Consider the following 18,755-nt stretch of genomic DNA (forward strand, 5'->3'; position numbering starts at 1 on the left):
GCTCTGTAGCAAAACTATGCCGCCCAAAGCATGTGCACCATATCCAGCGCTGCTTGCTACTGTATGTGCACTGAAATTGTATGAGACCTTCAATCTCACTGTAAACTTAGGTCATTCTACGGTTCCCCTTCCAAATTGGAAAAAAAAAATCACGTGTTGTGGTTAAGAGCACTGACTGTTCTTCCAGAGGTCCGGGGGTTAAATTCCCAGCAACCACATGGTGGCTCACAGCCATCTCTAATGGGATCCAATGTCCTCTTCTGGTGTGTCTGAAGACAGCTACAGTGTACTCATATGCATAAGATAAATAAATAAATCTTTAAGAAAGATCACGTGTTGTGGTTATGTCTGTGTGAGGGTATGTGCATGTGTGTGCAGGTACCTATGGAAGCCAAAGGAGGCTCCTGGGTCTCCTGGAACTTGGGTTATTGGTGGTTGTGACTCACCAGGTATGGTTGTTGCGACCTCAGGTTGGTGGTTGTGATCCACCAGGTATGGTTGTTGCGACCTCAGGTTGGTGGTTGTGACTCACCAGGTATGGTTGTTGCGACCTCAGGTTGGTGGTTGTGACTCACCAGGTATGGTTGTTGCGACCTCAGGTTGGTGGTTGTGATCCACTAGGTATGGTTGTTGCGACCTCAGGTTCTCTTCTAAGAGCAGAAAATGGTTTTAACCACGGAGCCTTTTCTCCAGCCCCATATCTAACGCAATTCTGAGGTGGAGATGACTTCTGATTCTCACAATCGGAAACCAATGGGATCTTCCTTGTGACAGCCTCCCTTCTGCACAGACTTGCCTGTACCCTCTACCTGAGTAGTGGCAGACCCTCTCGTTGACCCCTGGCCTCCCTGCATTCTAAGTGGCTCAGGCTTCTGCCCAGTCAGAGCCCCATCGCTCTGCAGAGACACTCCTCACCCAGCCTGGGCTGGGAATGTGACGCTCAAGTTCTGATTTCTCCAGAACACAGATGCCCTTCCCCACCCCACTGAACGTGATTTACTTCAGTGATGTAGCTGAGGTTTGTAGAGTAAAAACCTGGGGGGCGGGCTATGGTAGCCCAAGCAAGCTAGGCTTGGTCACCCATCTCCAGAATGCCAAATAAAGGGACAAGGAATGGTGAAAAACAGGAGATTCATTCAATGTGGCTGGCAGTGTAAAGATGAGCAAATTAAGGTACCCAGAGACTGCAAGTTCATTTTGGGGGAGCTGAAATCAACTTTAGGTTTAAGTAGAACTGGGACAAGGGGCAGGAGGTAGGTGTCGTTAGGCATGGTCTAGGTGTGGGCTCCTTAATCCTTCTCTCCATTCTGGTCCTTCAAGATGCTCTACAGAAGTCCTTCTTGCTTGAGGGAGCAAAGTAGCCAAAGTACCTGGGCTCCAGGGTGCAGCCTTGTTCTCAAAGACAACAGCCATCACCTGGGGACAGTCTGTCTTGGAGGTTTGGCAGCTCAAGGAGTTTGAGATGACTGTACACTTAGGTCAGACTTATTTCTGTGCCCTGAAAGCAATGAGATTATTCAGATACTCCTTGGGTGATTAACAGTTGACCCGCAGAGGTTGTCAGGTGGCCGAAAGGGAAGGAGACAGACAGGAAATGAAGGCGAACATGCCAGGCTTTTGTCTTGAATCTATTAGGCCCATTTGAGGGGCCAGTGCTTCTCAGAGCAGTTTCTACATGCATGTTTCAGTGATATGATCTTGGACCCCTCCTCCCATAGCCTGATTTTCTGTTGGTCATTTCTCCCATAGCCTTCTTTTCTTCCTTAAAGCACTTGCCGTTCTCACTGGCTCGGAGCCATGTGACTCTCTTCCTAACTCGGTAACTTTCAGTATTGTCTGGGAAGGGGCAGGGGAAAAAAAAAAGGAAAGAAGAAAGGACAAAAGAAAACTAAACATTGAGTTAAGCAGAATCACATCACCTTCAGAAAGATAAGATGACTGGCTAAGTGTTTCACCCCAAACCTCAAGGAAACAACCTCTCAGAGAAGCTGAAAAGTGTCCCTCAGCCGATAGGCCTGAGAGCTGGGCACAGGCTCTGCTCCTTTCTCTTCACACTCATAGGAGTAACAGGAAAAAATACATTAGTCTCTAGGGCAGAACAGATGGCTCAGTGGTGAAGAGTGTATACTGTTCCCACAGAGGGTGAGTGCAGTTCCCAGTGCCCATCTCTGATCTCTACAGTCCTCATCCATACCCCCCCCACAACATGCATATAATTACAAATAATACAAATAAATCTCCTGATTGTACTTAAAAATGAGGATGGAACATAGAGTAGATAGCAATTATTAAAGAAGGCAAATGTGATATCTATCTCTATCTATCTATCTCTATCTATCTATCTATCTATCTATCATTCATCCCATCCGTCTGTCCATCTATCCATCCATCCATCCATCCATCCATCCATCTATCTATCTATCTATCTATCTATCATTCATCCCATCCGTCTGTCCATCCATCCATCCATCCATCCATCCATTCATCCATCCATCCATCCATCCATCTATCTATCTATCTATCTACCTATCTATGTGTGTGAGACAGGTCTTTCTATGTAGCCCAGGCTATTCTGATACTCATTTTGTAGACCAGGCTGGCCTTAAAATCACAGAGATCCACCTGCCTCTGCTTCCCAAGCTCTGGGGTTATAGGCATGAGCTGCCATACCTGGCAGATCCAAGCTGTTTTAAACGTCTTGAGAAAGCCAAGAGAGGCCATGTAGGCCATCTGAGGGCAGAGGTGGCTGCTGGTCCAGGGACTGCTAGGCACTGGCTAGAGCATGGGCTGTTTGGCTCTTTTCCAGAGGAGCAGCTGATGCTCCATGCGGCCGAAGAAGAGGGTCTGTCTCCAGGAGGACCTGTAATTGGCCCAAAGCCTGGTTCGACACTCTTGCTTGTGGACACTGATGTTCCATCTCCGTAATTCACGGAGTCAGGGGCGGGGCCCTCACTCATCAAAAGGCTAAGGTCGGGATCTAGAAACAAAGATGAACACTTAGAAAAATGATCAAGTTTTTGAGGAGACCACGGACATGAGAAGCCATTGCTAATCCTACAGTAGAAGTGTGATGGTCAAGAGAGACTCGACTCTTATGTAGAGAGATAATGTAATTTTCAAGCTGAGTGTGGGGGTGCACACCTTTAGTTCCAGCACTCAAAAGGCAGAGGCAGGCAGATCTCTGAGTTCCAGGACAGCCAGGAATCTTGTCATGACAAATCAAAGGGGAGGGGAAGCATATGTTTTTTTAAAAAAGGAAATTTTAGCTGGAGTAGTGGCACATTTCTGTAAGTGTGCAGAATTTGGGAGGCTGAGGCAGGAGGATTGCTTGAGGCAAACCTGAATGAGCTGTATATTGAAATGTCCTCTCAAAAACAAAACAAAAACTTCAAAGCATGGGGCTAGAGAGATTGCTCAGTAGTTAAGAACACTGACTGCTCTTCCTAGAGGTCTTGAGTTCAATTCCCAGCAACCACATGGCTCACAACCATCTGAAATGGGATCTGATTCCCGCTTCTGAAAGGGCAGAGAAATGCAAAAATCAGAAAAAAACAAAAACCAAAACGGAACAGGAGAAGCAACAGTGTGGAGGTTCCAGCCATGGCTGAGTCCCCAAGAATGGAGAGCAAAGATGGTGAGCGTCCCATTAAAGCAAGGTCAGGATTCCTACAGTGATTCATTCATCGGCCCTCAGAAGATGGAGACAGATGGCACTCCACACCGGCCACAACACACTGCCATAACCCATGACAATAAATACTTTGTAGTCAAGAGGTAAAGAGATTAACAGGTTACCTATCCAGGGACCAAGTATCAGCTCGGCATAGGTGCTCTTAACATCAATGCTGGGTGGGGGAAGGGTATGGAGGGACCCCAGTGCTCTGAAAAAGTTCAAAGAGTGCTGAGGCTCTCTCTCTCTCTTTCTCTCTCTCTCTCTCTCTCTCTCTCTCTCTCTCTCTCTCCACACACACACACACACACACACACACACACATATGGAGGCTGAAAGTTCATGTTTCCTCTCCTCATACTCAGTTACAAAGTTGAAAGTGATGATTTCCCCGTAAACGCAGAACTTGGATGACAGAGGCAGGAAGCTTAAGAACTCAAGGTTTTAGTTCACAGCAAGGTCAAGGCCAGCTGAGCTTGATGAGACTCTTTTTAAAAAAGAAACAACAAAAACCTTAAAACAACAGGAAAAATCATAGAAAATGCTTGTCTTGTGCCAGAAAGGATGGCACACCCCTGTAATTCCAGCCCTCAGGAGGCAGAGGCTGGTAATCTCTGAATTCAAGACCAGCCTGGTCTACAGAGTGAGTTCCAAAATGGCCAAATTTTCCAAAAAAAAAAAAAAAAAAAAAAAAGAAAAAAGAAAGAAAAAATTAAAAAGGAAATGCTTGACTTTAATGAAATATTGCATATTTTACCTTTAAAAATTTTGTTTTTCATAATACAGCTGTGTAAGATTGACTGTGTTCCTGCCAAACACTGATACACCCTTCGAACACACTATATTGAGAATATTCATTACTTGGGAGACAGTTACAGAGTTCTATTAGATTCCCCTCTTGATACTTCCCTTAAATGTGTCATCGAATCATGGGTTACTTCCATCTGGAATGTGGGTGGGGTTGCTCTTCATTTGCTTGATAAATATATCTAGACATATGGCAACCATTCTCATATTTGCACAGGCAAAGTGACAAACCGTGGCTACTGTACCTATAATCTGAGCTCAAATATATTCAGTGCAGATCTGCAGACAAGTGGATGTCTTGCTTGCTTTAATTTTCAATAATACAGGACGTACGCAGCGAAGCCTGACATACTTGGGATTCTTTCCATCATGACTTTGCCAGGGTACCAAAGTTAGCTACGAGCACTGTGGTTTTGCTTTCTTTTTCCTTAAAGATTATTTTTATGTGCGTTAGTGCATGTCTGTGTGAAGGTGCCAGATCACCTGGAACTGGTATTACAGACAGGTGTGAGCTGCCATGTGGGTGCTGGGAATTGAACCTGGGTCCTCTGGAAGAACGGCCATTGCCCTTAAGTACCGGAACTAGATCTCTCTAGCTCCCGTGTGTAGGCAAATTGCTATTGTGCATTGTGTAAAGACACGGTGATTATTCAAATGGTGATTTCTGTGCCCCCATGTCTGGTTGCAAGCTAGCTGATCAGCCAATGACTGAGCAGGGGAGAGAATAGGGCAGGACTTCCTCCTAGCCAGGGGAGGTGTAGGAGAGAGAGGAAGTGGGGTTTGCCACGAGGACAGAGTCCAGGAGAGACCACTGGAGAAATGCATGGAGCAGAGAAGGCTATAAAATGCAAGGAACATGAGGATCCTGGCTGGGAGGTAGCCAGGTTAGCATAGAGGATGAAAATAGAGGAATACTGCTCAGTTGTGCCCTTAAAGCTTGTTAAATAAATATAATAGTCCAGTTTCAATTATTTGGGAGCTATCTGGGATAAGAGGAAAACTGCAGTACTTAAAAAAAAAGCACTGATGGATGTGTGTGTGTGTGTCTGTTTTAACTTATTGTGCACACAGTGTTCTGACTGCATGCATTTCTTGCACACCAGAAGAGGGTGCCAGATCTCATTATAGATGGTTGTGAGCTACCCTACAGTTTCTGGGACTTGAACTCAGGACCTCTGGAAGAGCAGTCAGTGCTCTTAAAGTCTGAGCTATCTCTCCAGCCTGGACTTGCTCCCCCCCCCCCCCAAGGTCTTATTTTTTTAATTTTGGGTTTAATTCATCAAGAAATACAAAGATGTGGGAGAAGAGAAAAGATCTTATTAGTTTGTGTGTATGGGGATTTTTCCTGCCTGCATGTCTGTGCCTGGTGCTGGTAGAAGCCAGAGGACAGCATTGGATTCCCTGGGACTGGAGTGACAGATGGTCCTGAACTGCTGGGGAATCGATCCTGGTCCTTTGGAAGAATAGTCAGTGCTTTTAACCGGTGAGCCATTTCTCCAGCCCTAGAGGAAATATCCTTAAAAAGGAAGAAGAGGGGACTAGAATACATGTGACATGAAAGGAAATCTTTAAATAACATGAATCAAAACAACAAAACCCAAAACACCCCCTACACAAAATCCATGGGGAAGGGAGGGTCCAGCAGGAGCGGAGTGGAGGGCCTGGGGGGTGGTGAAGGAAAACAAACAGGAAGGAAGACCTGGTGTGTGCATGCCTATGGTCTAGTACATGGGGAATGGAGGCAGGATAACCAGGAATTCAAGGTCAGTCTCAGATATACAGTGAGTTTGAGAGCAGCTTGAAATACACAAAACCTCATCTCAAAACAAACAAACAAAAGAAACAATCCTCATCCCCACCCCAACAAAACCAAGACCAGGACTTGAGCTCAGTTGAAAAAGTGCTTGTTCCACAATTGTGAAGACTTGAATCTAACCCCTAGCACTCATTAAAAAGCAAGCATCGGGTGGAACAGGCTTGTAATGGCAGCGCTGGAGACAGAAAGATCTCAGGGACTTGAGAGCCAGTTAGGCAAGGCGAATTGGAGAGCTCCGGGCCAATGAGATTCTAAAGACAGAGGAAAAGGCGGGGCCTATGGGATGGTTGAGCAAACCTGACAACCTGAGTTTCCATCCCTGTGTAAATTAAACCCAAATGAACTGGCATGCATCTGCATTCCCAGCATTCCTATGGGAGGCAGAGAGAGAAGAATTTCCTAGAAGCTCATGGGTCAGGTAGCCTAGAGCAGGCAGCATAGTAGAAACAGAGAAACCCCGTCCTTAACCTGTTGTCCTCTGACCTCTGACAGGTGAGCCAGAACTCACACCTGTCTCTGTGTCTCTGTCTGTCTCTGTCTCTCTGCCTTTGTCTCTGTCTCTCTCTCTCTCTGTCTCTCTGCTTTTGTCTCTCTCTGTCTCCCTGTCTGTCTCTCTGACTCTCTCCCTCTCTCTCCCTCCCCCCCCCACACACACAGAATGGGGGAGACATAGGCAAAGTGTAGATCCACACCTTTGATCCCAGCACTTTAGAGACAGAAGTAGGTGGATTTCTCAGTTCCAGGCCATCCTGCTCTATGAAGCAAGTTCCAGGTCAGACAGGGCTACCCAGTGAAACTCTGTTAGAAACAAAACAAAACAAGGGGCTGGAGACATGGCTCAGTGATTAAGAGCACTGGCTGCTCTTCCAGAGGTTCTGGGTTCAATTCCCAGTACCCACAGGGTGACTCACAACCATCTATGACTGTAGGCCCCATGGAAAGCCCTTTTGGTGTGTGTTGGGATTCTGTAAACCCCACCTCTCAGTTACCTAGCAACAGCCAGGTATACCCCACCCCTCAATTACCCAGCAGTGGCCAGGTATGCTCCGCCCCAGTGACCTGACACTATAAAAGGAGCTGCTTGACCCCTCCTCTCTCTCTTGGCCTCTCCTGCCCTTGTGCTCTTGCAGCCTCCCTCTTCCCTTCCCTTCCCCCCTCTCTCCCACGTGCTCATGGCCGGCCTCTACTCCTCTACTCCTCTACTTCTCTCTCTCTCTCTGCCTCTACCACCCTCTTAACTCTCCCATGACCTGAATAAACTCTATTCCGTACTATACTGTTGTGTGGCTGGTCCCTCAGGGAAGGGATTCCCAACATGGACCCCTCAGAGGCATCTCCCCTGCCCTCAGGCCTCGCCGCACCTCCATGGGCCATATGCCCCCCACTCTCTTCATCCTTCCCCTAACATTGGTGCCGTGACTCGGATCGTTATCCTTTCACAACATTGGTGCCCTGTGACTTTTCCTTTCATTGGTGCCCCGTCATCTTTTCCTTACAGTGTGCAGTTGTAAATGGAGAGAAAACAGCATTATACACTGATGTGTTTATAAAAAGATTGAAAGGAGGGATATGTCTTGGTGGATGTGTGGTGAGGTATGGGGGAATGGGGTGCCTCCATGGGCCTATGCTGAGGCATCCCTTCCTCCTGAGGGACCAGCCACACGACAGTATAGGATAGAATAGAATTTATTCAGGGCATGGAGAGGGAGTTGAGAGGGTAGTAGTGTTGTTGTTAAATAGATTTTTCGGCTTGACCCTGGACAAATCACACCAAACCAACAGGTTCCACGTGGAGAGGTTTTAACAGAATGACAAGACAGGTGGGAGTTGAGAGAAGAGGAGAAAGAGAGAAGGGGAGGGGGGTTCGGTCTTTTATGGGGGTAGTGACGTCATTTGCTCCCCGGTGGAAGTGGACTTCTGAACCTGTGTATCCTGGAATGCTTGGCTGTTTCCATGGTGATGGATGTGCCAGGTCCCTGTCACCTGTGGGTGGCGCCATCGCTGTGTGTAGGAGCCGTCCTAATGCCAACAAATAGAGGCAGAGAAAGGCAGAGAGGGAGAGAGAGAGAGAAGTAGAGGCCAGCCATGAGCATGTGGAGAGAGAGGGAAGAAGGGGCTGGGGGGGGGGGAGGGAAGGAGCAAGGAGAGCAGGAAGGGAAGAGCAAGAGAGAGAGGAGGGGCAAGCAGCCCCTTTATAGCGTCAGGCACACCTGGCTGTTGCCAGGTAACTGTGGGGCAGAGTTTAGACAAAATGCTAACATACACAAATAAATAAATCTTTAAAAAACATGAATCAAAGCAACAAAACACAAAACAATCCCCTAAACAAAAATAAGACAATAGCAAAATCCAATTAAACAGCCACAGCACAAGCAGAGGAGCTTATGAGGAATTATACCTAAGATTGATCTATAGCTTCTACACAGACATGTACATCTGATGCACACACATGTGTCCCTATACCCAGAAACATGCACACACACACGAAGTATGTATGAACATGTCCAAAGGAAACCCATTACTTTGCACACTAATCTTACTTTCTTATATATTTTTATAACTTTAAAAATAAGATTTATTTTTTTAGTGTCTGGATGTTATGCCTGCATGTATGTCTGCACACTGCATTCATGTAATGCCTGTAGAAGTCAGAAGAGATGTCAGATCCCCTGGAATTACAGACTGTTGTAAGCTGCCATATGGGTGCTAGGAACTAAACCTGGGTCCTCTGTAAGAGCAGCAGGAACTTTTTAAACCCCTGAGCTTCTTCCCATCCCCTTTCCTCATGATAATTTTTAAAAAAGATTTATTTATGTTATATATGTGAACATATTGTCGCTGTCTTCAGACACACCAGAAAGAAGGCATCAGATTTCATTACAGATGGTGGTGAGTCACCATGTGGTTGCTGGGAATTGAACTCAGGACCTCTGGAAGAGCAGTCAGTGATCTTAACCACTGAGCCATCTCTCCAGCCCCTTTAAAAATATTTCTATATCTATTAATAACACATCTATTTATGGATATGGATATAGTGAGAAGCTATGGTCTATAAGCCCTGCACACTTTTGTCTGTTTGTGGTGGTGAGACCAAACTCCCAGGGCTTTTCACATGAACATACAAGGCAAACATTCTGTGTCTGAGCCTCTACCCAAGCCTTTCATGAGCTGGCCCCACCTCCAGCCCCAGCACACCCCACCTCCTTTTGCCCCACTCCTATTTTTCTCTACTAGGCCTATCAGGTCCAGGAAGAGTCCATGTCAAGAGGTGCTGAGTTTTTTTCCCCCTTGACTTCAGCAGATACTCTCACATATATCTCTTTCCTACATACTACTTATTTATAGAGGCTCATTCTCAGCCACTTCAAAGCTGGTGTTTGCCCTGTCAGTAACAGCAGCTGGTCTGTATTGGTACGTCTGTCAACTCATTAAGAGCCAAGGAAAGCCACTTGAAAACATTCTCCTTGTTTGGAAGTTGACTATTGATGTTTCCCCCTCGTGTTTTCAAATTCTCCAAGAAGCTATTTTCTTCGGAAGGCTAATAATGCTGTTTGTTTTCTCTGGACACATTTCCTCAGCGGCTGCAATCAAGCTGATTTAATTAAGCTCACTCCCGGTAACAGCTTTCCTTGTTTGGTTAGCGCATGAACAACGTTGGAAATTCATTTTCTTTGCAGTCCTGTCGTCTCATTCTAGTTTTGGAAAAAAAAAAAAAATTCTGCTGTGATGAGATAGGCCACTGAGCCATCTTCCCAGCCCCTAACTGCTTTTTTTCCCCCTTTTTTCTTTTCTTTTCTTTTCTTTCTTTTTTTTTTTTTTTGCTTTTGCAACTTGTTTACACAGATACCCAAAAATTGTTTTCAGTTGCCTTAACACTTAAACTTGGCAGAACAGAGCAATTTTTACTTGCTTGCATAGATACTGAAGGTTTTCTTGTGGTTTTCCCCTTTGAAAATCTTTCTCCATCCCCCCTTCTCAAATTTGGCTCAGAGATGGTTTGTCCTGCTAGCAGCTAATCAACAAACCTTTTAATTATAATTGGATTGAGTCTATTTTCTTTTCCCAGAGTTCACAAACTCCATAACAATATAAGGTTTTATTTCTCTGGTTTTTTTTTTAAATGGAGGTGGGGGCATAGTTCTCAGTAAATTTGACTTGCCTTAAACTTCAATTAAAAAAAAAAGATTTATGTAATGTAGGTGAGTACACTGTAGCTGTCTTCAGACACACCAGAAGAGGGCGTCAGATCCTAGTCCAGACGGTTGTGAGCTACCATGGTGGTTGCTGGGATTTGAACTCAGGATCTTGTAACAATTGAGCCATCGCTCCAACCCTTAAGCTTCATTTTTTAAAATAGTAAATTTTATTTTATGTGCACTGTGTGTCTTTCCGTCACATCTGTGTGTGTTAGGGTGTTGGGTCCCCTGGAACTGGAGTTACAGACAGCAGTGTCCTGCCATGGTGGTGCTGGGAATGGAACCCAGGTCCCCTGAAAGAACAGCCAATACTCTTAACCACTGAGCCATCTCTTCTGCCCCAACAACTTTCTTTTCTTAGCCTCCCAAATGCTGGCATTGCAGACACACACCACCAGGGCTGAATGATACCGAATTCCTTTAACACAGCTTTAGTGGCTTTGTGTAACGAGGCTGACATTTCACCATTATCTTGTAAGTGTGACTAATTTCTCTTGGTTTGCTTTTTGTTGAGACAAAAATCTTACTGTGTGCACCACCAGGCAGGCCTCGAACTCATAGAGACCTACTTGCTCTGCCTCCTGAGTGCTGGAAATAAAGGCGTGCACCATGATGCCCACCTCTTCTTGGTTTTCAACAATGAGTGTGGGCTTGTAATGACGAACAAGTCCCAGCACGGCAACAGGCAATAACAGTGGGCAAGAGAGTGACCTGTCACTATTTAACCCTGTCACGGTAGTGGAAACATCACTGTTGACCATATAGGACACTGATTTATGGCAGGGCTGGGATGCTACCCTGTGGGAAAACCCTGCTGCTAAGGTCAAAGTCTGACATTACTGGAAAGCCCTGAGCTCAGCGCAAAATGGTGGATTCCCTTTGTCAGCAGGACATCCTCTTCTCTACCTGGGGGATGCTGGACCCCACACCTGAGCTTCCCCGCATGCCTCCCCATGCTAATGAGCCATCTCAGTGTCTTAGCACTCAGCAGATGACCTTTACCTACCCTGATATCCCTACCCTCTTCCCTACAACTATACAACCTTTAATTCATTCAGGATAAAGCTGATCTGTCTCCCCGAAGCTAATCTGGGAGGGTCACCATACCCATCATACTCATAGAGTTTCTGATCTCCCGGTTAGTCACCCCCACCCCATTTTCTCTCAGGCCCATAAATCAGAGCTAACATAATACCTGTCTTTGTACATCCCAAATACTTTAGCATGAGCATGACCGTTGTCCCATAAAACTTTATGAACACATACAGACATTTGGGTTTTCTTTTTCTTGAATTTTTGTGGTCCTGAGGAATGAACCCAGGGCCTCGTACATAATATGCAAGCATTCAACCACTGAGCTATACCTTCAGGTCTCCTTTACTTTTTATTTTGCGACATAGCTTCATTAAGTTGCCTAATCTGGCCTTGAACTCACCATGTAGCCCAGGCCCTGGGTTTGTGATATACCTGGTTTGAGCCTCCCAAGTGGCTGGGATTATCAATCTGTGCTACTAGGCCTAGCTCATTTATGCTTTATGAAATACAACTATTCTGTGGCTTCCTAGCCACTGGAAAAAAATGTAAAAGCTATTCTTCCTAGGATGCACAGGATCAGGCTGCGGGTAAGATTTGTCTTATGGGTTGTAGCACACGTTAGCTCAGGCTCTAGTCAGTGACTGTCATGTGGCGTTCAGTGATTAATGGAATGTAGTCTAGGGGCTAATGTGTGAAAACGGTAGCGGATCTGTGAGTTTTCTTTCCTGTTATCTGCTGTGGGCTTTGATCTTCTCTCAAAATCCTTGCAATTACAAACCCGGTTTGAGAGAAGGCTTCAGATTCTGGGGGAGAAAGGTGCGCACTGAGGATGAGAGCAAGAATACCACTAAATTTAAAATTATGCTATGATCTGGAAATGTCAGCCTCCATTTTCCCAAGATGTGCGAGTAATGGAGAAACACCACCGTGTCCGCAGGAACTCGAATCTTGAGCATTATGGGATGGGGATCTGCTGCAAGGTGTCTTGGTACCTTGCTGCCCCGTGCAGTGCCAGTCATGGCCTGGCAGTTACAAACCAAGAACAAGAGGCAAGAGTCTAGACCACCACCTCTCCTGTTGGCAGATACCTTGACCAGCAAGAGATTCCAGCAATGGGAAAGGGAATCTAGAAAGGATACCGGGTAGAAGGGGTAAGAAGCGTAACAGACAAACAGCAAACTGTGGCAGTAGGGACTATAGTTTGTCCAAGACAAGACCTTTTAGGATCCAAGGTTTCATGTAGTTCATCATGGCTGACAATGACTTCCTCCCACTCCAAGTGCTGGAACTATAGATATGTGTCCCATACATAGCCAAAGAAGCCTCTGTGTGTGTGTGTGTGTGTGTGTGTGTGTGTGTGTGCATGTTCTAATGTGAGTATATGTATGCACATATTTATTTGTGTGCCTGTGGAAGTCTTGGTGGGCAATTTTTGGTGTGATTCCTCAGCTGACCCACTTTTTTTTTTTTTTTTTTTAATCTGATATGAGGTCTCATAGCCTGGAGCTCACAGAGTAGACCAGGCTGACTGGTTAGGAGGCTCAGGCATCCTTCTGTCTCCTCTATAAAATGTGTGCTACTGAGCCCAGTTATTTTATGCAGGTTCCAGGGATCCAATCTTACACAGCCATCACTTTAATATCTGACCTCTCTTCCTGGCCCAAAGAGGCTACTAAACATTTATTCTTTTATGTGTATGAGTATTTGCCTACATGCATGTCTGTGCACCATGTGGGTAGTACTCATGGAATCTGAAAGAGGACTTTGGGTTCTCTGGGACAGTTGTGAGCCACCATGTGGTTGCTGGGATTTGAACTCAGGACCTCTGGAAGAGCAGTCAGTGCTCTTAACCACTGAGGCATCTCTCCAGCCTGGACATATAGATTTGTATATGGGTGTTTTGCACCCTCCCATCATAGCCAATGACACACGACACAGGTGCTGAGAATGTTGGTTGTTGGAAGCCATCCTGGTGCCTATGTCATAGGCACCCTTATGACGTCATCACTCTCTCCTATCTACTCTCTCTGCTGGGTCAGAGTTAGGAGAGCAGACCGGAGGGTGATGGGAACATCTATCCCCTAACCATGGGTAATTCATAGATTACAAATTTGAGGGGGGTTTAACCATGCATGCCTAACTCAGGGGTTTGAATGTTTTATAAGAGATTGATCTACCCAGGAATGTTCAACCCACGGTCCATGTGCAGCATTAGATGAGGCTAGCCATGAATGTGGCCCAATATAAAGTTGTAAACTTCCTTAAAATGTTGTAAGGTTTATGTGTGTGATTGATTTTGTAACTCAGTTGTGTTTTTTGATTGTTTGTTTTTGTTTTTGTGTGAACTTAGTAGGGCGACAATGTTATTCACAATTTCTAAAGGTTGAATACAGTTGATGGGGTGTAGTAAATTTCTCATGGTTACCACAGGAGGGAATTTATAACAAAGGCCATAAATAACTGGGTGGGGTGGCCCATAGCTTTAATCCCAGCACTTGGAGAGGCAGAGGCAGGCAGATCTCTGTGAGTTCAAGGCCAGCCTGTTATTGGACAGACAGAGCTGCATAGTGAGACCCTGTCTCAAACAAACACACGCCGGAAGCTGAGTCTTGTTCACTTGGCACCAGGGAAAACATTCTTCCCTTCTCTCCTACTTTCCTCCCAAACACGGAAAGAGAGTTTTAAATTATGATCACAACAATCGTTCTCAAACGTCCGGAAACTCAGATGTCAGGTTGATGTATTCATGCTGGTTAACAGGCATGTACCACAAGTAGGTCAATTAAGCTGGTCTCCAACTGTGGCTCTGCCGGGTTCTGCAGTTCCTGAACTTCCGGGATAGAGGATCGGGATTCCTGTCTGGCTCACCCTGAACTCCCTAAGCGTTCTAAGAGGTCTGTTCTCTCTTGCAAGGCCCAGAAGCGACTACCAGCATGACGGAAACATCTGCAGCTGTGCTCATCCAAGCGTGGTGGCGTGGCGCGCTGCTGAGACGCACACTGCTGCGTGCTGCCCTCAGTGCGTGGGTCATTCAGTGCTGGTGGAGAAAGATGATGATGGTGGAGCAGGGGAGGAAACGGCGGATGGCTCTGGAGTTATATACTCGAAAAACCTGGGCAATAGTCAAATTGCAGTCCTGCTTCAGAATGTGGCATATTCGCCAACGATACTGTCGCTTGCAAAATGCTGTTCGCATCATCCAGGTTTATTGGCGATGGCATAGTTGTCACACTCGTGGCTTTATTCAGGGCAACTATGAAATCAAAGAAGACCAACTGAATATTCAACTTGAAATCTCCCTGGGCTCACAGGCTTGTAAGGTGGAACAATGCATAACCCTACCAATAAAAGAGTGATCAGGTCTGCTACCCCCGTGTTATCCGCCTCTTTATCAGAAGAATTTCCAAGCCACTATTAGGATCAACATGGCTCTAATCACACTAGTACCTGGCAAATCAGCTCTGAGGGACACTACTGAGAAGGAGCCTCAGTGCTGAATAAGGATCTGGGATGGATTAGCAATGTCTGCCAAGGGGAGTGGCATTAAGATTTCACGGTTGCCAAGTGTAACGTATCGGTCTCCCTTGACAACGCAACATGGAAGCCTGTATTTTGGGGTTTTGTGTTTGCTACAGAATTTTAAGATGTATCTTAAAAATCACGGTAAAAATATGACACGAACTCACCATTTTAAAGTAGGGTGAAAGGTACTTATATGAGCGGTTGCTACTGACCATCGATCACCCTGTCTTCACAGCGTTTTCCTCTTGCAGAGCTGAACTCTTCTTTATACTAATTCTTTGCCCTCTGCCCTTGAAACTTATTTGTCTTTATGACTTCAACTGTTTATATGAGTCACCCCTCCCACCCCATTTAGAGAGCCCAGAGAACTCATATAATACCAATGTTGTAGTGACTGGCTTATTTCACTTCAAGTTTATGCTGCAGCCAGTGTTAGGTTTCTTTTTTTTAAAGGCTGAATGACAATCCAGGGCATACACATACTGCCTGGTGTTCATCTGTTGATTGATGTGTGTCCCTCTGCCTTTGGGCTATTTCAACAATGTGGCCATGGACCCAGATGGGTCTTCACTTTTTTCTTTAAAAAAAAAAAAAAAAAAAGCCTCATCTGTTGTATGTGTGTGTGCTTATGTGGTGTAGTGTGTGATGTATACATATGTGTGTGTGGTATATACATGTGTGTTTGTGTGTGTTTGGTGTATGAATGAATGTGTGTGTTGCATGTATGTGTGTGGTGTATGTGTGTGTGTACTGTTTGCATGCATGTGTGCATACTCATACACATGCACATAAGCTACCCTTACACTCACTGTGTAGTTAATGGTGAATTTGAACCTTGACCCCTTCCTGCCCCCATCTCTCCAGTGTTAGGTGCACATCACCACACCTAAGTGTGAATTTGTTTGCTTTTTATTTTATTATATACTCTCTGTTTTTACATTTAAAATGTTATCCTTCCTGTTACCCTTCCCCCACCCCACTGCTTGCTTTTTGAAAACGAGTCTCAGGCTGGAGAGATGGCTCAGTGGTTAAGAGCACTGACTGCTCTTCCAGAGGTCCTGAGTTCAAATCCCAGCAACCACATGGTAGCTCACGACCATATGTAATGAGATATGATGCCCTCTTCTGGTGTGTTTGAAGACAGCTACAGTGTACTTATATATAATAAATAAATACATCTTAAAAAAAAGAAAACAAGTCTGGCCATGTAGCTGGTCTTGAACTTGGGTCCTCTTGGTAGCTAAATGTTCCTTGGTGTGCACACAAAGGAAAGGAAAACTTACATCCCCATAAAATCCTGAGCATGTGTGACTACAGAAGCTTTACTCATAACTGCCCAAATCTGCAAACATCTGAGATGTTCTTAGGCACAGGAGGGGATGGATAAACTGTTGTTGTTAAGGCCAGGCAAAATGTTAAGGCCAGATGGAATGTTAAGGCCTAGATAACAGATACCTGGTTAGCCTACCGTTATAAGGAAACTTTCTCATGTTTCTGCCATTACTAGGAAACTTTCTAATGCCAAGTTGATTACATATTCTGTTATGTTCTGTGCCCTTGGGAACCAATCATGATAGAAGTCAGTAGAACTGTTTTGTATAGTTTCCCACAGTAAGCTTGCACCTGAACCAACCACCCAACAGGGATTCCTGCACCTGTCTATAAGCTTTTATAGTATAAGCTGCCCTTGGGATAGACTTCAACATGAGAGACACCCGCACCAATATTAGAAGCTATTTGGAATAAGACTTCCATTTGGGGGCTGGAGAGATGGATCAGCAGTTAAGAACACTGACTGCTCTTCCAAAGGTTCTGAGTTCAATTCCCAACAACCACATGGTGGCTCACAACCATCTGTAATGGGATCTGATGCCCTCTTCTGGTGTGTCTTAAGACCATGACAGTGTACAGTGTACTTACATAAAACAAACAAACAAACAAATAAACCAGACTTCTATTTTGAGTAGTGGTCCAGTAAAGTTTAAGTTCCCTGGGAACATCCTACTTGGCAGAGAGACATGTATATGGGTAACTGATATCCTGGTTGGCAAGTTAAGACATGAATATTAGACAAGGCAAATCCCCTGCCACAGTTGAACACCCCAACCAATGGGAGCAGGACAAATATACAAGGAAGACATATTCTTAAGGAAGTCCCCTATCCCTAAATGCTGGTTGGTGGAATAACTTGGAACAGATGTTTGCGGATTTTGGGTCTAAAAACCCTGTAGGATCTTAACTTGGGGTTATGGTTTGGTTCCCGAATCTGGACCATGGCTCTGGTTGACCATTCCTGGGCATGTGCTCAATAGACGATCTCTGTTTGACTGAGGTTGGTGTTTGTGTGGTTCGTGAGGCAATTGCTAGACCCCAACAGTAGTATGTCCCTCAAGTGGTGTATTAGGTGGTATTAAAGAGTGTGAGCCATTATAACACATAAAAAACTTCCACGAATATTACTTAAGGTAGGAAACCAACCTGAAAGGCTACCTAGAGTGTGCTTCCAGCTCAGTAGCATTCTGGTAAAACACACACACACACACACACACACACACACACACACTATGGAGAAAGCAAATAAACGTCATTGTCTAGTTAGTTGGCTTTTTAGGGGTTGAGGAGAAAGGAGGATGTAGCCCAGGCTGGATTTGAACTTGTAATTCTCTAGCCTCTGAGCGCTGGGATTACAGGTGTGCACACTTATCTGAGCACATAGGAATTAAAAAAAAAAAAGGGGGACTTAAACTATTACTCATGAGTCCATAATGGTGAGTCCCTGGCAAATCTGAGAGCACGCAGTAATGGGAAGCAACTACTTTGGGGTGAGATTGTTGTCAGCTTGTGGGCTTATTAAACAAATGTGCTGTTCTGGTTAAGGATACTGATAATGAGGAAGGGTTAGAAGCATTTGGGGACAGGGATGGGTGGGGGTCTTGGTACTACCAACTTATTATAAACTTAAAATTGTACCAAAAAGTTAAGCAAAACAACAACAAACACTAAGGACTTGTAGTTTGGCAAGGTGGCTCAGTGGATAAAGGTGCCTGTCACCAAGCCAGACGACCTGACCTCGAGAGCGAGTGAATTAAGGCTGCATCTCAGGTTAGTGGCTAAACTTTACAGAGTAAATGGCATCTCTCATTTAGCTCGTGAACCTTCACTGATTGTGGTATACTTTGGCATTTCATATCACTATTTAAATTTTTTTAGTATCTAGATCTGTATTTACCATATTAAGTGATTATCCAAATTTATTTCTCCCCCCTTTTAAAAAAGTACTTATTTATTTCGTGTATTTAAGTACACTGTAGCTGTTTTCAGACACACCAGAAGAGGGCATCAGATCCCATTACAGATGGTTGTGAGACACCATGTGGTTGCTGGGAATTGAACTCAGGACCTCTGGAAGAGCAGTCTGCTTTTAACCGCTGAGCCATCTCTCCAGTCCTTAATTCCCCCCCCCTTTCCTTCTTTTCTTTCCTTCTCCCTTCCTCCTTTCTCACCCGACCTTCTTGCTCCCTTTTCTTCCCCTCTTCCTTTCTAGTAGGGTCTCATGTAGTTCAGGGCTAGCCTTGAACTCACTACGTAGCTAAGAATGCCCTTGAACTTCTGACCCACTGCTTCTACTTTCCACGTGTTGGAATCACAGGAGTGTATCACCAAGTCTTGTTTTATATGAGTGCTGGCCTTGTACTCTGCCAATGGAAGT

The 18,755-nt window shown here is 45.1% G+C and overlaps 1 protein-coding gene across 1 annotated transcript; it reads left to right on the plus strand.

Moving 5' to 3' along the window:
- Positions 1 to 14,442: 14,442 nt before the first annotated feature.
- LOC308433918 (IQ domain-containing protein F5) lies at positions 14,443 to 14,880 on the plus strand (the record flags this gene model as incomplete). The annotated part of the gene is made up of 1 exon (XM_080934059.1): positions 14,443 to 14,880. Exon 1 carries the CDS (start codon positions 14,458 to 14,460, stop codon positions 14,878 to 14,880), a length of 423 nt encoding a protein of 140 aa, XP_080790185.1. The 5' UTR covers positions 14,443 to 14,457.
- Between the last annotated feature and the right edge of the window lie 3,875 nt (positions 14,881 to 18,755).

This window comes from Micromys minutus (genome assembly GCF_963924665.1).
Source record: "Micromys minutus genome assembly, chromosome: 21".
Taxonomy (NCBI): domain Eukaryota; kingdom Metazoa; phylum Chordata; class Mammalia; order Rodentia; family Muridae; genus Micromys; species Micromys minutus.